The 19,646-nt window shown below is 33.0% G+C and overlaps 1 protein-coding gene across 4 annotated transcripts in view; it reads right to left on the bottom strand.

Moving 5' to 3' along the window:
- Positions 1-19,646, bottom strand: part of sema6ba (sema domain, transmembrane domain (TM), and cytoplasmic domain, (semaphorin) 6Ba) — a 151,695-nt gene that overhangs the window by 70,491 nt on the left and 61,558 nt on the right. Inside the window, exon 2 of one of the 4 annotated variants that reach the window (XM_051134598.1) lies at positions 693-827. The exons of 2 other annotated variants lie outside the window; for them this stretch is intronic. In XM_051134598.1, the coding sequence (XP_050990555.1) occupies positions 693-701 (9 nt within the window). In that variant the 5' untranslated portion in view covers positions 702-827. Of the gene's footprint in view, positions 1-692; positions 828-6,344; positions 6,365-19,646 lie in introns of those variants that run through there. One more of the 4 variants, XM_051134622.1, reaches the window with a different exon arrangement.

Below are 19,646 nucleotides of genomic sequence, written 5' to 3'. Positions count from 1 at the left end.
CAACGGCATATAAATAAAATTGAGCTCATTTATCCAAAGACCTTAGAGCAACTTATTTTCTAGCTCATACACTTTACAGACTAATATCTAAAAAAAAAATCACAATAAATAAATAAAATTAATATATATTTTTGGATTTTTTTATTATGTATTTATTTATTTATTTATTTAAAGCTAAAAACTGTACTTTCACACTAAAACAAACAGTCTCTGAAAAGATACGGGCAAAAATGATTAATGATACAAAGGAGCATTAGACGTCTCGAGTGTTAGACATGCCTCGTGCCTTTAATTACTTCTTAAGAAAATGAAACGAAATGCACAGACGACTCCATATGAGCGTGAGGCAAAACAGAAGCGGTTTATAATTTAACATTTGACATTTATTTGTACACTTTATGAGGAACAGACTACTTTGAAAAACCACAATACCTGTCTGTAAAGCAAAACAGACTTGCACGATTTTTAACGGGTGTTAGGAAAGCATCCGTCTACGGGTGAGTGTAAGTGGGGCATAAAACTGTTTAACAAAAGCTTTCATCTCCGACAATCAGTTCTTCCTTCAGACAGAAACCAGATGAGAGTCGTGAGGGCTTCTCTTTCACGGACAACCCTCAATTACCAAAAAGAGACCCGAGACCACACACACACACACATTCAAAGACACTCACAACACAATTCATCTTCAGCACCTTTTTCATTGAGTCTGTGGAGGAAGGAGTGGCCGGTGGCTTTAGCAGGAGGATGAGAATGATGCCACCATCTGCTCTTTTCTTTTCCACACTCCTTTATCATCTGTCCTTTTCTTTTTTCGCTCGGCGTGATTGCTGTAATTGGGTAATTTATGAGAGCGTGTCAAGCCTCCCTACTGCAGTATATTACTGACACAAACACACATGAGACAGGGTGAACCACGGTCAAGCTACATTCATCACGTAATCTCAACAGTCTCTAACAACCTGATCTTTGACTATCGGTATAAAGCAAATCTAGTTTATTTTTTTACTGGTTGATGAATATCAATGAGAATCATGTTGATGGTGTAGAAAGATTCAAATCAAGAGGGCACGATGAAGAAATCAATGGAAAATGTGTTTAGAATACATTACCGATGATTTAGGGGTTTGTACGTTTTATGCTCATCAAGGCTGCACTGATTTGATTAAAAATACAGTAAAATCAGTAATGTTGTGAAATATTATTATAATGTAAAATATCTGCTTTTCGTGTGAATATATTTTAAAATGTAATTTATTCTTCTGATGCAAAGCTGAATTTTCAGCATCATTACTCCAGTCTTTAGTGTCACATGATCCTTCAGAAATCATTGTAACGTGGTGATTAATATTTTGAATTTTTATAATTAGAAATTTCCTGTTTTCATTTTAAATTTAGTTTTAGTAATTTTGTTTTTGTTTCTGTTATTTTTTTATTTTTATTATTAATATTATTTTATTTGAGTTTGTAAGTCTTCCATTTCAAGTTTTTTTTTCATATTTTGAAGTTTACTTTTTCAAATAACAATAGTTAAATTTTTATATATATATATAAAAGCTGAATTTTCAGCATCATTACTCCAGTCTTCAGTGTCACATGATCCTTCAGAAATCATTCTAACGTGGTGATTAATATTTTGAATTTTTATAATTATAATTTCCTGTTTTAATTTTTTGTTCTGTCATTTTATTAGTTATTAGTTATATTTTGAATTAAGTTTATGATTAAGTTTTATATTTATATATTTCATGTTTTCATTTTAAATTTAATTTTAGTAATCTTGTTTTTGTGTTTCTGTCATTTTTATTAGTTATTAGTTGTATTTTGAATTTTTATATTTATATATTTCATGTTTTCATTTTAAATTTAGTTGTATTAATTTTATTCTTGTGTTTCTGTCATTTTTATTAGTTATTAGTTGTATTTTGAATTAAGTTTTTTATTTATATATTTCCTGTTTTCATTTTAAATTTAGTTTTATTAATTTTATTCTTGTGTTTCTGTCATTTTTATTAGTTATTAGTTGTATTTTGAATTAAGTTTTATATTTATATATTTCCTGTTTTCATTTTAAATTTAGGTTTAGAATTTTGGTTTTTGTGTTTCTGTCATTTTATTAGTTATTAGTTATATGTTGAATTAAGTTTTATATTTATATATTTCCTGTTTTCATTTTAAATTTAGTTTTAGTAATTTGGTTTTTGCATTTCTGTTATTTTTATTAGTTATATTTTAAATTAAGTTTTATATTTATATATTTGGTTTTCATTTTAAATTTAGTTTTAGTAATTTTGTTCTTGTGTTTCTGTCATTTTTATATTTTTATTATTAATATTATTTTATTTGAGTTTTTAAGTTTTCCATTTCAAGTTTTTTTTTTCATTTTTTTTAAGTTTACTTTATTTCAAATAACAATAGTATATATATATATGTATATATATATATATATTACAGTTTTAGTTTTAATTTACTATAATAACCCTGGCCCTTGCTGGATAAAAGTTCATAAATCCTTTGCATATTTAGTGCAGGGAATAATAATCCATTCAAGGATGCCTCATTTACTTTCTACTATACCTACTATAAAAGGCCAGCCAATCTGATTGGAGTTTGCAGTTCTTTGTGTTCATTATTTGTGCAAAAATATCACTCAGTAAGTCCATGGACATGCCACCAAAAGCTATAGTCTAAAAGACACCAAAGCAATGATAAATTTCATCATTAAAACCTAAAAATCTGAAGCGTTTTAATGACAGAGGATTCGTTTGAGACCTTTCTCAATTATTCCTTCATCTGCTTTCCACGGGCCTCCAACAATACATGTATTACCACTCAAATGAGATGAAACAATGAATAATGTAATTAAGACATCCCTCAGGATGACGGAAATAAAAGAGATGAAAAACTAATTGAAAGAACTTTAAATGCCTTTGGTGAAAACTTCTGAAATTAATAGTGGCCTTTTGAGGTTTTAAATTCATAAGGCAGAAATGGATCTCAATGGCATTAGAAAGAGACGAGCGACTCTATTAGTCCATTAGCACACCGCGCGCACGCAGACACAAAGTTTTTCCACCACACACATAAAACAACACTGTCAAACACATTACTTTAAAGAGGCCACATTGTGCAAGATTTTTATATACAGTCCAGTGCTGCTGCAAAGACAAACATCACGATTACTGCTCCTCACAATTGAGACTAGGGATCTGAACATATCACGAAAACCTAGGTAGTAAACTTCAGTGTCGTTAGTGCGTTGTTTGCGCTACGGTCATGAATGATGCCTCAAACTGTGCAGCTTGTTTAAGTGATATGCGCTATTACTTTTCTAAGCGATAAAACAGAACAGTCCACCACAAATGAAAATGTAGGCACCCTCAGGGCATCCAGTATGTAAACAGATTTGGAGAAATTTAGCATTACATCACTTGCTCACCAATAGATCCTCTGTAGTGAATGGATGCCGTCAGAATGAGAGTCCAAACAGCTGACAAAAACATCACAATAATTTGCAAGTAATCCACACCACTCCAGTCCATCAGTTAACATCTTCTGAAGCCAAAAGCTGCATGTTTGTAAGAATTAAACCCATCATTAAGACTTCAAACCCCTGCTTCCGGCCAATTCATCTATCCACAATATTGCTTTTATCTAGTGAAAAAGTTGTCTCGTCTGAATCAGGAGAGAAATATGCACAGATCAAGCACTGTTTACAAGCCAAAACAGCTTTTAACTCATTTGCTGATAAATTCTGATGTGAGAGGACGGACGTATTCACTCAAAGAATCATTATTATGGATTACAGACTGGTATTTTGGCACAAAAAGATGGTTTAAAGTTAAAACGTCTTAATGATGGATTTGTTTTTAACAAACACACAGCTTTTCACTGCACAGGATGTTAAAGGAGAAGTTCACTTCCAGAACAATAATTTACAGGTAATTTACCTACCCCCTTGTCATCCAAGATGTTTATGTCTTTCTTTCTTCAGTCGATAAGAAATTTTGTTTCTTGGTGCCCCCAAGTTTGAATTTCCAAAATGCAGTTTCAGTGCAGCTTCAAAGGGCTCTAATTGATCCCATTCGAGGAAGAAGGGTCTTATCTAGCGAAACTATCTGTCATTTTCTAAACAAACTGACAATTTCTATACTTTTCAACCTCAAATGTTCATCTTGTCCGGGTCAATACAGTTAGGGCATGTAAAAAAAAGTTCTTTTCTTCTTGAATCGTCCTACATCGCTGTATTACCTTTTTTTTCAAGAACATTTGATCTTCTTTGCATGTTCACCTTGTAAACACTGGGTCGGTACTTAATCATCTAGGACGATTTTGAAGTTGGGGAAGAAAATGAGATGGGAGTTTTTCGACATTCCCTAACTGTATTGACCGTATTGAACCGGAAAAAAACAGAGCTCATGCAGACTTAGACAAGACGAGCGTTTGAGGTTAAAAAGTATGTAAATTGTCAATTTGTTCCTTAAATGACCAATCATTTTGCTAGATAAGACCCTTCTTACTCGGCTGGGATCTTTCAGAGCCATTTGAAGCTGCATTTAAACTGGATTTTGGAAGTTGAAACTTGGGGGCACCACTGAAGTCCATTACATGGAGATAATTCCTGCATTTTTTTCCTGAAGAAACAGAATTTGACTGAAGAACGACTGAAGGAAGGAAGACGCAAACATCTTGTATGACAAGGGGTAAGCAAATTATCTGTAAGTTGTTGTTCTGGAAGTTAACTTTTTTACTGATGCAGTGGAGTGGTGTGAATTACTTGTGGATTATTGTGGTGTTTTTATCAGCTGTTTGGACTCTCATTCTGACGGCACCCATTCACTGCAAAGGATTCATTTGTGAGCAAGTAATGTAATGCTACATTTCTCCCACTTAACATTTTATTCAAGGTTCTACATGCTCTTTCTAACACTTAAATTAACTGGTTTGCTACCTTATCTATGTAAATGACTTCTCTTGTGACTGGCCAAATTCTTTTGCATTTTAAATGAGAAACAATGCAACTTTCAGTTTGCAGTATAGCAGTTAAGTCTAGTAGCAGTTTACATGTCACAGCTCTTCAGCATTAGTCATTTGCAAAGACTTCATTATATCGTGACAGGATCACAAAACAGTCTGCAGTGTGATCTGCCATTACATCCATGAAGATTTATAAAAGAGCTGTAGTTGCAGCATAATTTGGTCTGGCTGGACTGGACTTATGTTCACAAAGGCTGCATTTATCTGATAAAAAATACAGTAAAAATAATAATAATGTGAAATATTATTTACAATTAAATAGAGCTGCTTTCCATTTTAATATATTTTAAAATGTAATTTTTCAAGGGATGCAAATGTGGATTTTCTATAGCTATTACTCTAGTCTTCAGTGTCATATGATCCTTCAGAAATCGTTTAGGAAACATTTATTATTATCAATTTAAAATTTAAAAAAAGTTATTATTTTTGTGGAAACCATGAAACCATTAAATTATTTTAAATGTAATAAAAAATTATAAATGTCTTTGCAGTTACTTTTGATCAATTTAATGCATCCTTAAATAAAAGTATACATTTCTTTAAAAGAAAATCGTACTGATCCTAAACTTTTGAATGGTACATCAAACTATTTTACTTCAAAAGAGCCAGGAAATCTGTTTTCCATGTTCTGACCCCTAAGTTGAAAAACAAAATCGTATTCAACAAAATGGTATGTGTGTGTGTGTATTTACAGGCTGTTTATAAGGGGCACTAAAAGGACAAAAGGACTGGTGGGCACACAGAGCTTCATAAAGAAACCATTCATTGTCTCGAGCCTTCAAAACTGCTCTCTCTCCTTCCCTCGCTCTCTAATCTCCTTCATCCCCCCGACCCACTCCCGCATGAACCCCTGTGCCCAAAGGAAAGGTCAAAGGTCAGGATAGGTATCCTCCCATAGGGTTTTACAGCAGAGGACACGTCTCTAGTAGAGAAGGCGTTTGTAATTTGGTTTAAGGAGGTCGTGACCGAGCCACAGACACATTAAGTTTTGTGATAGCTCTAAATTAAACCTAATAGGCAGTGATACCACCTCAATTGTTTCTTATTAATGGAACACACACACAGAGCTCACAAACTCGCTTGCTTCCTTCCTCTCTCACACACTCAAGCAACAAGGCCTGAATAACACAGGAACGGTCCAAGTCTTTGTTGGCAGGCTGACGGCGCTAACAGCCGTTAAAATGAAACGCTTTAAACAGCGGTCAGAGACACAGCGGATGGAAATCCCTCACAGATGTCTGTCCTGAGCAAATGACGTCCAAGACATTTACAGAAAACAATGACTGGAATGTCACTGAGGCTAAGCCTACCTATTGTCCACTATGGTGAGAAACGTCTAACCCACAAGTGCCTTGAGATTCACTGCATCTGGTCAAAGTAACCTGGAAATGAACCACAAAACACATAATATAAAAATGGTCCTAGTCTTTATATATGTATACTGCATGTATGTGAGATAGCTGAGGTCAAAAGTTCACATACACCTTGCAGAACCTGCAAAATCATACAAAATGCAAATTTTTTTATTTAGTACTGACCTGAATAAGACACACTAAGAACAACTGAGGGACTCATATGCAACTATTACAGATGGTTCAAACGCTCACTGATGCTTCAGAAGGAAACACAATGCTTTTAGAGACGGGGGTGAAAACTTTTGGAATTTGAAGATCAGGGTAAATTTAACTTATTTTGTCTTCTGGGAAACATGTAAGTATCTTCTGAAAGGCAGTACCAAAAGAAAAAAAGAAGATATTTAGGCAAAATAACAAAAATGTACACATTTTCATTCTGTTCAAAAGTTTTCACCCCTGACAATTAATGCATTGTTTTTCCTCCTGGAGCAGCAGTGAGCTTTGAACCTTCTGTAATAGTTGCATATGAGTCCCTCAGTTGTCCTCAGTGTGAAAAGATGGATTTCAAAATTATGCAGTCATTGCTGGAAAGGGTTCAAATACACAAAAATGCTGAAAAACCAAAGAATTTGGGATCTGAAGGATTTTTCTGAAGAACAGTGGGCAGTTTAACTGTTTAGGACTATCACTAACTAAAAAAACACAGCTGTGGATCATTCAGGTAACAACACAGTATTAAGAATCAAGTGTATGTAAACTTTTGAACAGGGTCATTTTTATAAATTCAACTATTAGTTTCTCTTGTAGACTATATGCAAACATCTTTTATGTGAAATATCTTATTCAGGTCAGTACTAAATAAAAAATAACATGCATTTTGTATGATCCCTCTTATTTTGGTAAAATAATTAACATTTTGCAGATTCTGCAAGGTCTATGTAAACTTTTGACCTCAACTGTATAACTAAGTAACAGTAATGCACAATAAAAAAAAAATCAATATTTAAATATGCTTAATTTTTCAAAGCAGAAAATTAGTTCATTAAATGCCACAGCAAATGAAGCTGCTTTCCCATTTCCTTAATTGTACTGATTAAAACATATTAAGTTTTTTGGATTCATGAATGTAATTCATTTTAATTCAGTTAATTCTGTAATTAACTCAATTAGATGGAAACTTAAATTTAAATCTTAAAAAAAAAACCCACTGACCTAGTGTACGTTGCTAGGCCACATATGAGACACTAACGCTGTGCTCCCTTTAAAGTGCTCACGTCAAGTACCCTAGAGTGCTCCAAATTTTTCACTTTCAAGGTTTTATTTAATTTAATACGCTGCCTTAGAAGACAATGACCTATAGATGTTTATCAGAGTAGCACCATATTTAAGAAACTGCTGAATAAAGTCTTTTTGTTTTCTTTGAGCACAAAATCATTCTTGTAGCTTCATAACATTATGGTTGAACCATGTCACATGGACTATTTTAATGATGTCCTTACTGTCCTTATCTTTCTGGGCCTTGAACACTGCAAAAAACAAACAAAACAATAAACAAAAAAAAAAACACATTTGTTGAGTAAACTTAAAATAATTTGTTACCCTGCGGCCTTAACATTTTAAATTCAACTCAAATAAGTTTATTTAGCTTGAAATGTTGAGTTGTACTAAGTGACAATTTAGATATTTGGGTTGACTAAACTACAAATTTGGTTTGTTAAACTTAAAAGCCAGTTTTGTTTAGCTGGCTTAAAATTTTAAGTTCAATCAACTCAAATATTAAGTTGTCACTTAGCACAACTTTGGGTTGACTGAACTTAAAATTTTAAGGCAGCGAAGTAACAAATTATTTTAAGTTGACTCAACAAACTGTTTTTTTACAGCGAACATGGTAGTTGGATTGCTGTCTATGCAAGGCCAGAAACCTCTCAGAAATATCTTAATTTGTTTTTCAGGGTGAATATAAGGTCTCACTGGTTTTGAGTGCCATGGAACGCCATCGTAAAAAGTAAATCTATCCCTCACAGCCTTGTTTTCATTCAGTATGACGCCTAAGGTCTATGTAGGCATTTTTTGGAACAGAGCTATTAAAATCTCACGATACTACTGTTCTATATTTTGTGTCCTATAACACATGATAACATCTGAAGATAGCCTAGGCGAGACATTTTAGGGGGTACACAGATAAACATTGTTGACCGTTCTGTCCAAACAGTTCAACCACATTAGCACGCCCACTCAAGATCACCAGATTAATCTGATGTATTGGATAACTTTATCTCTACACTCCAAAACCAAATAAACACCTGAAAAAATGGCAAAGACCAAATATGTTTTTATCAACGCCCTGTTGATAATCACAAAGACCTCCTTCTTACGCCGCTTACATAGCAAAAGTCTGAAATCTCCCAAAATACGTCTCGAAGGTCAAAGAGTCGAACCTCAACATTTGTCAGACAAATAAAACAAACCGCGGCGACTGGCACAGCGACACCCCGCTGTCCGCAAACAATCCGCCGACAGTCGGATGGCGTTCAAACACAAACCAGGAGACCTCGATATTTTCCTATCGAGTCTCTTGAGGCTTGCTTTCGGGCCTCCATAAATACACACAGGATGTCATATCGCAGCAGGGTCTGTGCTATCTCTCGGCGAGCTTCCAGCCTCTCCGCCGGTGACCTCTTTACATGGTCTGTGGTAGGTGAAGTTTAACGTTGTGGAAACAACCGCAGCTCTGTGTTTGATGGAGAACGACAGGAGAGAGAAGCAGAGGGCCTCATTCTTGTTATTTTAATGAAGGAATAATGCATGGAGTGAAGATGACCTGGTGAGATATGGCAAATGAGGAGCAGAAAATGAGAGACAGGAATACACAATGTTGCTGCTCTGCTCTGTTACATTATACAACATATTTTAATCTGTATATTTAAAGATGGATATCTTTGCTGATAGGAGATGTGTATATGTTCCAACCAGTGGAGTATCAGAACGATTGAGGCCTCTCTGTGAACCATGAGATGCATGTCATGCATGGATGAAATATTGCTGATGGAAACAGGCAGTGATGTTATATTGGCCATTTTATCACTCTCTTAGTACTTTGATATTGATTTATCACTTTAGATTTAACAATGGTGTAATTGGTTTAACCTTATTGGTATAACCTGTAAAATTTAATTATAATATAATTGGCTTGTAATGTAATGTAAAAATGTAATCTAAATCATTATAACCTCATATGTTTATAGTACACTTAAACACAGTAATAGTATTAAAATATTTAGATTAACATTTATATACTAGAGTACTAATTATAGAATGTTAAAGAATCTATAATTAGAAGTAAGATTTAAAAAAAGTAATACTTTTATTCTGCAAGGGAGCTTTCAATTGATCAAAAATGTGACCTTGGACCACAAAACCAGTCATAAGTAGCATGCATATATTTGTATCAATAGCCAATGATACATGGTATGGGTCAAAATTATTTTTCTTTTATGCCAAAAATCATTAGGATATTAAGTAAAGATCATGTTCCATAAAAACATTTAGTTAATTTTAACCATAAATATATCAAAACTTTTGATTAGTAATATGCATTGCTAAGAACATTTGGACAACTTTAAAGGTGATTTTCACAATATTTTGATTTCTCAGATTTCTCTCAGATTGCAGATGCTCAAATAGTTGTATCTCAGCCAAATATTGTTCCTGTTGTAACAAACCATACATTCATGGAAATTTATTCAGCTTTCAGAAAAGTTTTTTAAAAAATAAATTAAAAAATGTAAAATGTAACAAAGGATTTCTATTTCAAATAAACACTGTTCTTTTGAACCTTCTATTCATCAAGAAAAATGGGAAAAAAATACAATACGAAGCAACACAAAGGTTTTCAGTGTTGATCTTAAGAAATGTTTCTTAAGAGCAAAATCATATTAGCATGATTTCTGAAGGATCATGTGACACTTGACTGGAATAATGGATGCTGAAAAGTCAGTGTTGCATCACAGAAATAAATTACATTTTAAAATGTATTTAAATAGAAAACAGTAATTTTAAATTGTAATAATATGTCACAATAATTAACTGCAAGGTAACTAAACAAAAAACAATATCAAGAGATAGAAAACTGAAAACTACAGTAGAACTGTAAAGTAGCCCTAGTGAAAAATAAATATACTAAAATGTATTTAAAATGCATGTATTTCATGCTTAGTATACTACAAATACATTTATATGTTATGTACTTAATAAAAATACCCTGCAATTGTACTTTTAGTATACTAAACTGGTATATTTAAAGTCTGCTAAATTTGAACAACTAATTTTGTACTTAATGCACTTTAATTTTGTGGAACTAGTGCTCAAGTCCAACTAAAGCTAAACACTTTATTTACACTTTAAATATTTTGCTTTAAAGACCGATATTATTTAAAGATCATAGAATCCTCATTAGTGACATTAAAACATATTTTAGACTCAATATTAAGAAATGGGCATTGTACACAAGTAGTACTCCAAATAAGGTTTAATTACAATTTTTATATCAGTAAGTCTCAAGTGATATGTCATTAAAAATGTTAATAGACTTGAACTATACTTAGTATAAATTAAATGCATTTTAAATCTATTACTGTTTTACTAGGGAGTTCACCCGAAACTACAATTGTGTGATCATTCACATAATTCAAACCTCTCCTTCATTTATCCTTAAACATAAAAAACTTTTAAAGAATATTCTTGACATAAAATGGCTGAACATCTTTCTTTCCACAGCAGCATTTAAATTTCATTTACACTTTTATTTGGAATAACCCTCTAAATGTGTCCTTGGATTCATTATGGGTGTTTAGAGGCAGATTTATTCCGTAATATATTTTCCAATATGAATCATCAGTGTTCAGAATTTGAAACAGTGTATATGATGTGCTGATTGTGATGAGCGCATTAGAATTCTCTCTAACACAGGTCTGTCACCTCCAGCTGGAGTCCAACGGGACTCACTCAAATTAGAGTTGAATACGGTGAGTCATGCAGAGTGCTACATCGATAAACACAGATGGAAGAATGGATGGATGGACGGAGAAGGGAAAAGCATGAGGAACTGCTGTACATTTCTCAGAAAACACAAAAGAATGCAGTGCTTTTAACATGTTTTTATGGTGCTTGCTAAAGCAAGGGTGCCATACTTTAGGTTAGTCATTTGAACAAACCCCTAACCTTAAACAGGATGTAGCATCCAGTACCATGTTAACTCCTCAGTAGTTTTTAAGTGAAATAAATGTGTGCATGTGTAAATCATTGTGCATGTTTTCATACAGAAAGACACTAATGAGGCACCTTGTCAAACGAAGGGAAAAAGGCAGTAGCAAACTCATCAGTTTTCCTGCCGAACGTGCTGTCTCTCTCTCACGTACACACATGCAAATAGTGTTTTCCTCATTAGCATACACCAAACGTATACAACAACACAGCGTTTCACCTTTAGCTTCTGACTGCTGTTGGAATCCATTAAAACCACGTCGAGTTGTAACTTTCACACACAGACACACATTGACACACATTTTATGGTCATACACACGCTAAATATTTTGTGATTTGCGTCAGTCTTTATAAAGATCCCAGCAGACAACTACTTTCTCACATCTGTTATGATTCATAACTCTTCATCTAAATGAATGCTCCTCTATATTCAAGAGGACAAACCCAAGTCTCTATTCCAGCATTAATGTGGCACAGATATGATGTATGAAGTCATATTATGGCACAGCTCATAATCTAAATCACAGTGTCTTATGTAAGCTTCTTTAATATACTTTATGTAATATCGGACTCCCAAAGCACATCGTAATAACCAGCCTGTCATTTTATGTAGCGCATATGTGAGAAGAACACAATAAACTTGAAAACATTCACAGCATGGTGACTACCGCAAACTTCATGATAAACACATTGAGGGTATTAATCATGACTGCAAATGCACAGACCAGCTGCATATACTATTTTTGTATTGTGCACATCAAAAAAAAAAAAAAATAAAATAAAATCAAGAAAAGCAAGCTAGGTGGAATAAAAGACAGACAGAAAGAATAACAGAACAACAGAATGATAAAATGGTAAAATAATAGATAGATAGATAGATAGATAGATAGATAGATAGATAGATAGATAGATAGATAGATAGATTGATTGATTGATTGATTGATTGATTGATTGATTGATTGATTGATTGATTGATTGATTGATAGATAGATAGATAGATAGATAGATAGATAGATAGATAGATAGATAGACAGATGGATAGATAGATAGATTAGATAGATAGATAGATAGATAGATAGATAGATAGATAGATAGATAGATAGATAGACAGATGGATAGATAGATAGATAGATAGATAGATAGATAGAACGACAGAGCGACAGAACGATAGAATGACAGAACGATGGATAGATAGATAGATAGATAGATAGATAGATAGATAGATAGATAGATAGATAGATAGATAGATAGATAGATAGACAGACAGATAGATAGACAGATGGATAGATAGATAGATAGATAGATAGATAGATAGATAGAACGACAGAACAACACAACGATAGAACGACAGAACGATAGATAGATAGATAGATAGATAGATAGATAGATAGATAGATAGATAGATAGAATGACAGAGCGACAGAACAACAGAACGATAGAATGATAGATAGATAGAACGATAGATAGATAGATAGATAGAATGATAGAATGACAGATAGATAGATAGATAGATAGATAGATAGATAGATAGATAGATAGATAGATAGATAGATAGATCAACAGAGTGACAGAACGACAGATTGATAGAATGTCAGAACGACAGATAGATAGACAACATGACAGAATGACAGAATGACAGAACGACAGAACAGAATGATAGAATGATAGATAGATAGAATGACAGAGTGACAGAATGATAGATCGATAGAATGACAGAACGATAGACAGATAGACAACATGACAGAATGACAGAACAACAGAACGATAGATAGAGGGATTATAGATAGATAGATAGAAAGATACATACATAGACAGAACGACAGAGTGACAGCACGATAGATCGTTAGAATGACAGAACGATAGATAGATAGACAGAATGACAGAGTGACAGAACGATAGATCGATAGAACGACAGAATGATAGATAGATAGATAAATAGATAGATAGATAGATAGATATAGAACAGCAGAATGATAGAACGTTAGGTAGCATGATAGAACCATGCAGACAGACAAACAGACAGATAAATACCACGACAGAACGGCAGATAGAGTGATAAAGCAACAGATCTGGCTTCAAACAGCAGTAGGCAGTTTCCAGTATCCTAGTACACACTCAGATCAGGATTCAGTTAAAGACTACATTCTCCGTCCTCACACGGCTCTAATTAGACCCCAGACTCTCTCCTTACATGACTTACTAAAACACATTGATTTAACATTCTCATTAGAATGTTTATTGATTAATCTGTGAAGGTTAGCATTAGCATTTGCGCTAGTCAGGGCTCCCCGGTGATTCTTAGCAGACCGCATTTAGCCTAAAAAGAACCGCTAGGTTTTAATCTCTGCGGCGTTCAGCCTTTGATCTCGACTAAATCACTGCACTCCCACCCATCACACTAAGACGCACAATATAACTAATGGAATAGCGAATGAAAGAGACGGGGATTGGGCCAGGAAATACGAGTTTGTAGCTGCTTTAAAGACACTTGTAAGGCTTTAGCAATTTCCTGAGAGACACATAGGGCTGAAACATCATTTTAATGGGTTTCGGAGTCCTCTGTGGGATGGGATGTCATCCAGTGCTCCTTCCAGCGTGCTAACTTCCAGCTTGACCCGTGTTATTATAAATTTAGCAATGCAGTTGAACGCAGCACCACCCGAACGCTGTATGTCACTGCGACGTGGGTTTACAGCCCACTCGGCACAAGGTCTTGTGGGACAGACAGTAAGGAAATGAATCATGGACGTTTTGATCGAGTCAGCTGGTTTTTGAGGGCACAGGGGCACAGGCTGATGAATAAGAGAGAGCGAGACACAGGATATCAATGCTACAGATTTAGATGATACTTAAACCGCTTACATTGATCCAACACAGAAGCTGTTGTAGCTGCATCTTATGTAAAAACAAAAGAAAAAACGGCCTATTTTAAGTCTGATCAATCTCACTGTTTCATAGCATTGTGCAAACAATGTGCACATTGCGTAAATGTACAGTGTTTTATTTCAGGAAAACAAAACCCTGCTTACCAATTATGCAACCAAATCAGGATAATGTTGCATAGCACATGAAATTCAATAGTGTAGGACTTAAAAATATACCGGTCACAAAAATATACCATAGTAAACATACCACAGTTTCCATCAAAATGCAGTCATTTTTACAGTTCTTGTCATAAACTAAGGAAGGATGTACTGTAATAATGATAAAGTAATGATATTTTGGCAGAAACTATAGTTGCTATAATATATTTTGATGAGAAAAATACATGAACATTGTATTTACTGTGGTATTCTCCAAAGGATACCATGAAATCATTAAAATGTCACTAATATCTGATATTCAGCTTTGTTATTGATAACTAAAACTATTAAAAACAGTTTTCGGTAATTGAAATGAAGCTTGAATTGGATAATAAATTAAGAAATATTGCAACTAACTGAAATAAGTTAAATAAGTTGAAGCACGTAAAATTACAAAAAAATATATATATAATATATACATATTTAGCTTATATATACTGCACATATTTTATTTTATTAAAAATAGTTTCTGTAATTGACATGAAGCTTCAATCAGAAAATAAAGTAAGAAATGTTGAAACTAACTGAAATAATTTGAATGATTAAGCTTAAGTACCAAATTACTAAATATATAGTTAATTATTTTATATTAAAATTTTAATATAGTTGTAATTTAAACAGTATATATATATATATATATATATATATATATATATATATATATATAGCTGTAATTAATAAGAATAAGAAATAAGAAAAGATATGCTTTTTATTTGTTATATATTTTTTTATATATTTTTAATTTGTATTATATTTTAATTATTTATACATTATATTATATATATATATGTAATATAATATAATATAATATAACACTACTTAATATTATATAATATTTTATATATATATATAATTAAATTTAGTTTATGTACTAAACTTACTAAAACCAAAATAAAACATAAATTTAAGATAAACAGAAATATTTGTTTAAAACAAAAAACCATAATAAAAACTAAAATTTAAAAGTAAGCTGAAAATGTAAAAATAAAAGTTAATTTAAAACATTATTGCATACTATAATAGTCTATAAATAATACTAAAATAACACTGATATTGATACACTAAACTTACTAAAACCAAAATAAAACATAAATTAAAGGAAAATTAAAATATTTGTTAAAAAAGCACAAAAAAACGCATAAAAAAAATAAAAATAAAAATGTAAGCTGAAAATGTAAAAATAAAAGTCAATTTGAAACATTATTGCATACTATAATAGTCTAGAAATAATACTAAAATAACACTGATATTGATGTGGTACTGCGGTTTTTGCAAGGGAATAGTACATATCATTTTTCCATCAATGACCTTGACAGGTTGTGCACAGATATGGAAGTGAGAAATGAAGTGCGGATAACAATTTTGAAGCTGCTTGCGCAAAAAATTCAAAGAACTCTGCACCCGCCCCATCAAGAAACCCAACTATTATAACTGCAGGAAACAAGGTTGCACTGGGTTAAAAACTTCAATTTCCCGCTCCAGCTGGAGGAGCTGCTAGCAGTGCGTGTGCAGTAATGTGCTCTGCTGTGGAGACCAGGATAATAAACCAGTTTATGGGGCTGCTTTATGAGAGGGATGTTTTATAAGGGGTGGCAGAAGGCCCGGGGGACAGAAGCTGTCTGCGTTAGCCACCGCTGCTAACTAACTTTTATTAATACCGAACATCACAACAAAACGGCTAACGTCATATTAGGTGTTTAAGAGTGTAAATACAACTGTCTAGATCAATGAACGCTTCAAAACAGATTTATATATATGTATAATTTTATATATATATATATATATATATATATATACACTTTTTTTTTTTTTTTTTACAAATCTATGTTATTTAAGTGTGTGTGTGTGTGTGTAGTGTGTATTTCTGTATTTTTTTATTGCAGAAGTGGAGCAGCTATAAAAATATATAGCTACCTTTTGGGCGTTATGGCAACAAGGAAGCACGATCTGCTATCTCACGCAACACAAATTTACAAAAGGTGGCCTATATCGCATTGGGAGTGCGAACCGTAAAGCAGCTAGCTCTATTCTTACCCAAAGGCAATCACAATGGATAAAGCAATCAGAAAGCAATTTTTGTCTAGACCTCTAATCCCTGCAAATAAAAATTAGCCAGTCAATAAGATGGAAACAGCTCATTCTGACAAGCCTTCAATCAAATTCCTGTTCAGATTTATTCCTCTTCAACGACAAGAGATTCAATCCTTCTCTCATTATTTTACTTGTTTAGCATCTCAAAAGAAAGCTGAAAAAGCCTGATGGATTTGCAGACTGAAATGAAGAAAGGAAGAAACAGAAAGAGAAAAGAAGAGTTATGGTCGAATACTACCATACCACATAATATTGTACACAAATAATTTGTATGCATGGAAAACGGTCTTCTTCACTTTTAAAGATGGCACTTTTTAAATAAAATTAAGTTCTTTGTAATCTGTTAGAAAAATGTAATTATTGCTTACAAGTTTCCATTCACACTGCATGAAAAAACAGCATGAAAAAGCCAATTTCTGTGATAAAAAAGTTAAAATAAAAAGGTGCAGCTTCTTATCACACAATTTTGAGTTTATATCTCACAATTCTAAATTTTTTTCTATCAATTCTGAGAAAACTGTGCAATTTGTAAGTTATAAATTCACAATTCTAAGACAAAAAGTCAGAACTAAGAAATAAATTAATAAACTTGCAAATGCAAGAAAAAGTTGCAATTACCTTTTTAATTTTTATTGTTGTGGCAGGGAAAAAACTGTAAAATGTAAACTCAAAATTAAAAAAAAAAGTGGAATTGTGAGATTAAAAACTTCTAGTTACCTTCTTTATTTATTCAGAAGTGTTATGCTACTATTTTTCAGATTTTTAGCTTCAGAATTGGTAGTTTTGTGGGGTTTCCATTTACTAAATAATGATTGACAATAATAAAAAAATAAAGCTAAATCTGACTAAAACTCCCTTTGGGAAAGTCAGAGTTTGTTATTTATGTTTGCATAAAGTGCAAAAAGTTACTTTAGACAAACTGAACCTAAAAAACTAAATATACATATACGAGACAAACTATACCCTAGTGAAAATTAAACATACTATAAAATACATTTATTTCATGCTAAGTATACTACAAATACATTTACATATTATGTACGTACTAAAAATAACCTGCAATTGTACTTTTAGTATAATAAACTATAGTATAGTTAAAGTCTGCTAAACTGGAAAAACTAATTTTGTACTTAATGCATTTTAATTGTGCTGAAGTACAACTAAAGATATACTGAAGTATATATGATTGGTACACTTTAAATATCTTGCATTTAAAGGCCGATATTATTTAAAGATCATACAGTCCTCATCAATAGTGAGATTAAAACACATTTTAGGCTTAATATCAACAAATATGCATTGTGCACAAGGAGTACTCCAAATAAAGTTTAATTACAATTTTTATACCAGTAAGTCTTGAGTGATATGTCAGTAAATATGATAACAGATTCCCTTTAAGGCAAGTAATTTCTCTGGGTGACCATTTTTGAAACGCCTCTCAGGCAGGCAAGTGCAGCTCCTATCTTTTTGAATGGGGAAACATCAAATTCTCCAAAACTGTTCACCAAGCTTACGATTAAATTTCATATTTTAAATCACCAATGAAATTATTTTTCAGGCGAGATCAGCCAGTGCGCATACGCAGTACTGTTCCTATAGCAACTGGGACTTGTAACGGCAGCTGCAGTGACATGCTGACTTTACTAGTCAACGATTGGCTCTTTCATTAAGAAGGCGGGGCTTTGCAGCTATAATGAGCGTTGCATCTTTCCCCATTCAAACTATACGAGTGTCAAGTCTTGGGTATTCTATAGTCTTTGACTACACCTAGTATAAAACAAATGCTTTGTAAATCTATTGCTTTTTTAGCAGGGTGCAGTAACACTTAGGATTAAAGGAGTAGTTCACTTCCAGAACTTTACAGAACTTTACAGATTTATTTTACTTATTATACAGATAGTGTACTCACCCCCTTGTCATCCAAGATGTTCATGTCTTTTTTTTTTTCATCAGCTGTGAAGAAATTATGTTTTGAGTTAAACATTTCAGGATTTTTCACCATATAATGGACTGATATGGTGCCCCGATTTTGAACTTCCAAAATGCAGTTTAAATGCAGCTTTAAACGATCCCAGCCGAGGAAGAAGGGTCTTATCTAGCAAAATGATCGGTTATTTTCATAAAAATAATATAATTTAAATACTTTTTAATCTCAAACGCTCGTTTTGTCTTGCTCTCCCTGAACTCTGTGCATTCTGGTTCAAGACAGTTAGGGTATGTCGAAAAACTCCAATCATATTTTCTCCCTCAACTTCAAAAATCATTTCAAAATCACCCTACATCGCTGCAGAAGTACCGACACATCTTTGCAAGTGAACATGCAAAGAAGATCAAACACCCTTAACAAAAAAGGTAAAACAGTGATATAGGACAATTTTGAAGTTGAGGGAGAACATGAGATGGGAGTTTTTCGACATACCCTAACTGTCATGAACCGGAACAAAAACAGTTCAGGCAGAGTGAGACAAGACAAGCGTTTGACATTACAAATTTTATCATTTTTATGAAAATAACCAATTGTTTTGCTAGATAAGACCCTTATTCCTCGGCTGGGATCGTTTACAACTGCATTTGGGATCCTTTGAAGCAGCATTTAAACTGCATTTTGGAAGTTCAAACTCGGGGCACCATATCAGGCCATTATATGGAAAAATCCTGAAATGTTTCCCTCAAAAAACGTCATTTCTTTATGGCTAAAGAAAGACATGAACATCCTGGATGACAAGGAGTGAGTACATTATATGTAAATTTTTGTTCTGGAAGTGGACTTCTTTAAGGAACACATATTCACTTTTAACCAAGAGTTTTCCCTTAATAAACT

This window comes from Labeo rohita, chromosome 2 (assembly GCF_022985175.1).
Source record: "Labeo rohita strain BAU-BD-2019 chromosome 2, IGBB_LRoh.1.0, whole genome shotgun sequence".
In the NCBI taxonomy this organism is placed as follows: domain Eukaryota; kingdom Metazoa; phylum Chordata; class Actinopteri; order Cypriniformes; family Cyprinidae; genus Labeo; species Labeo rohita.
Note: the sequence above shows the minus strand (reverse complement) of the source record. Positions and strands in the feature narration are given on the sequence as shown.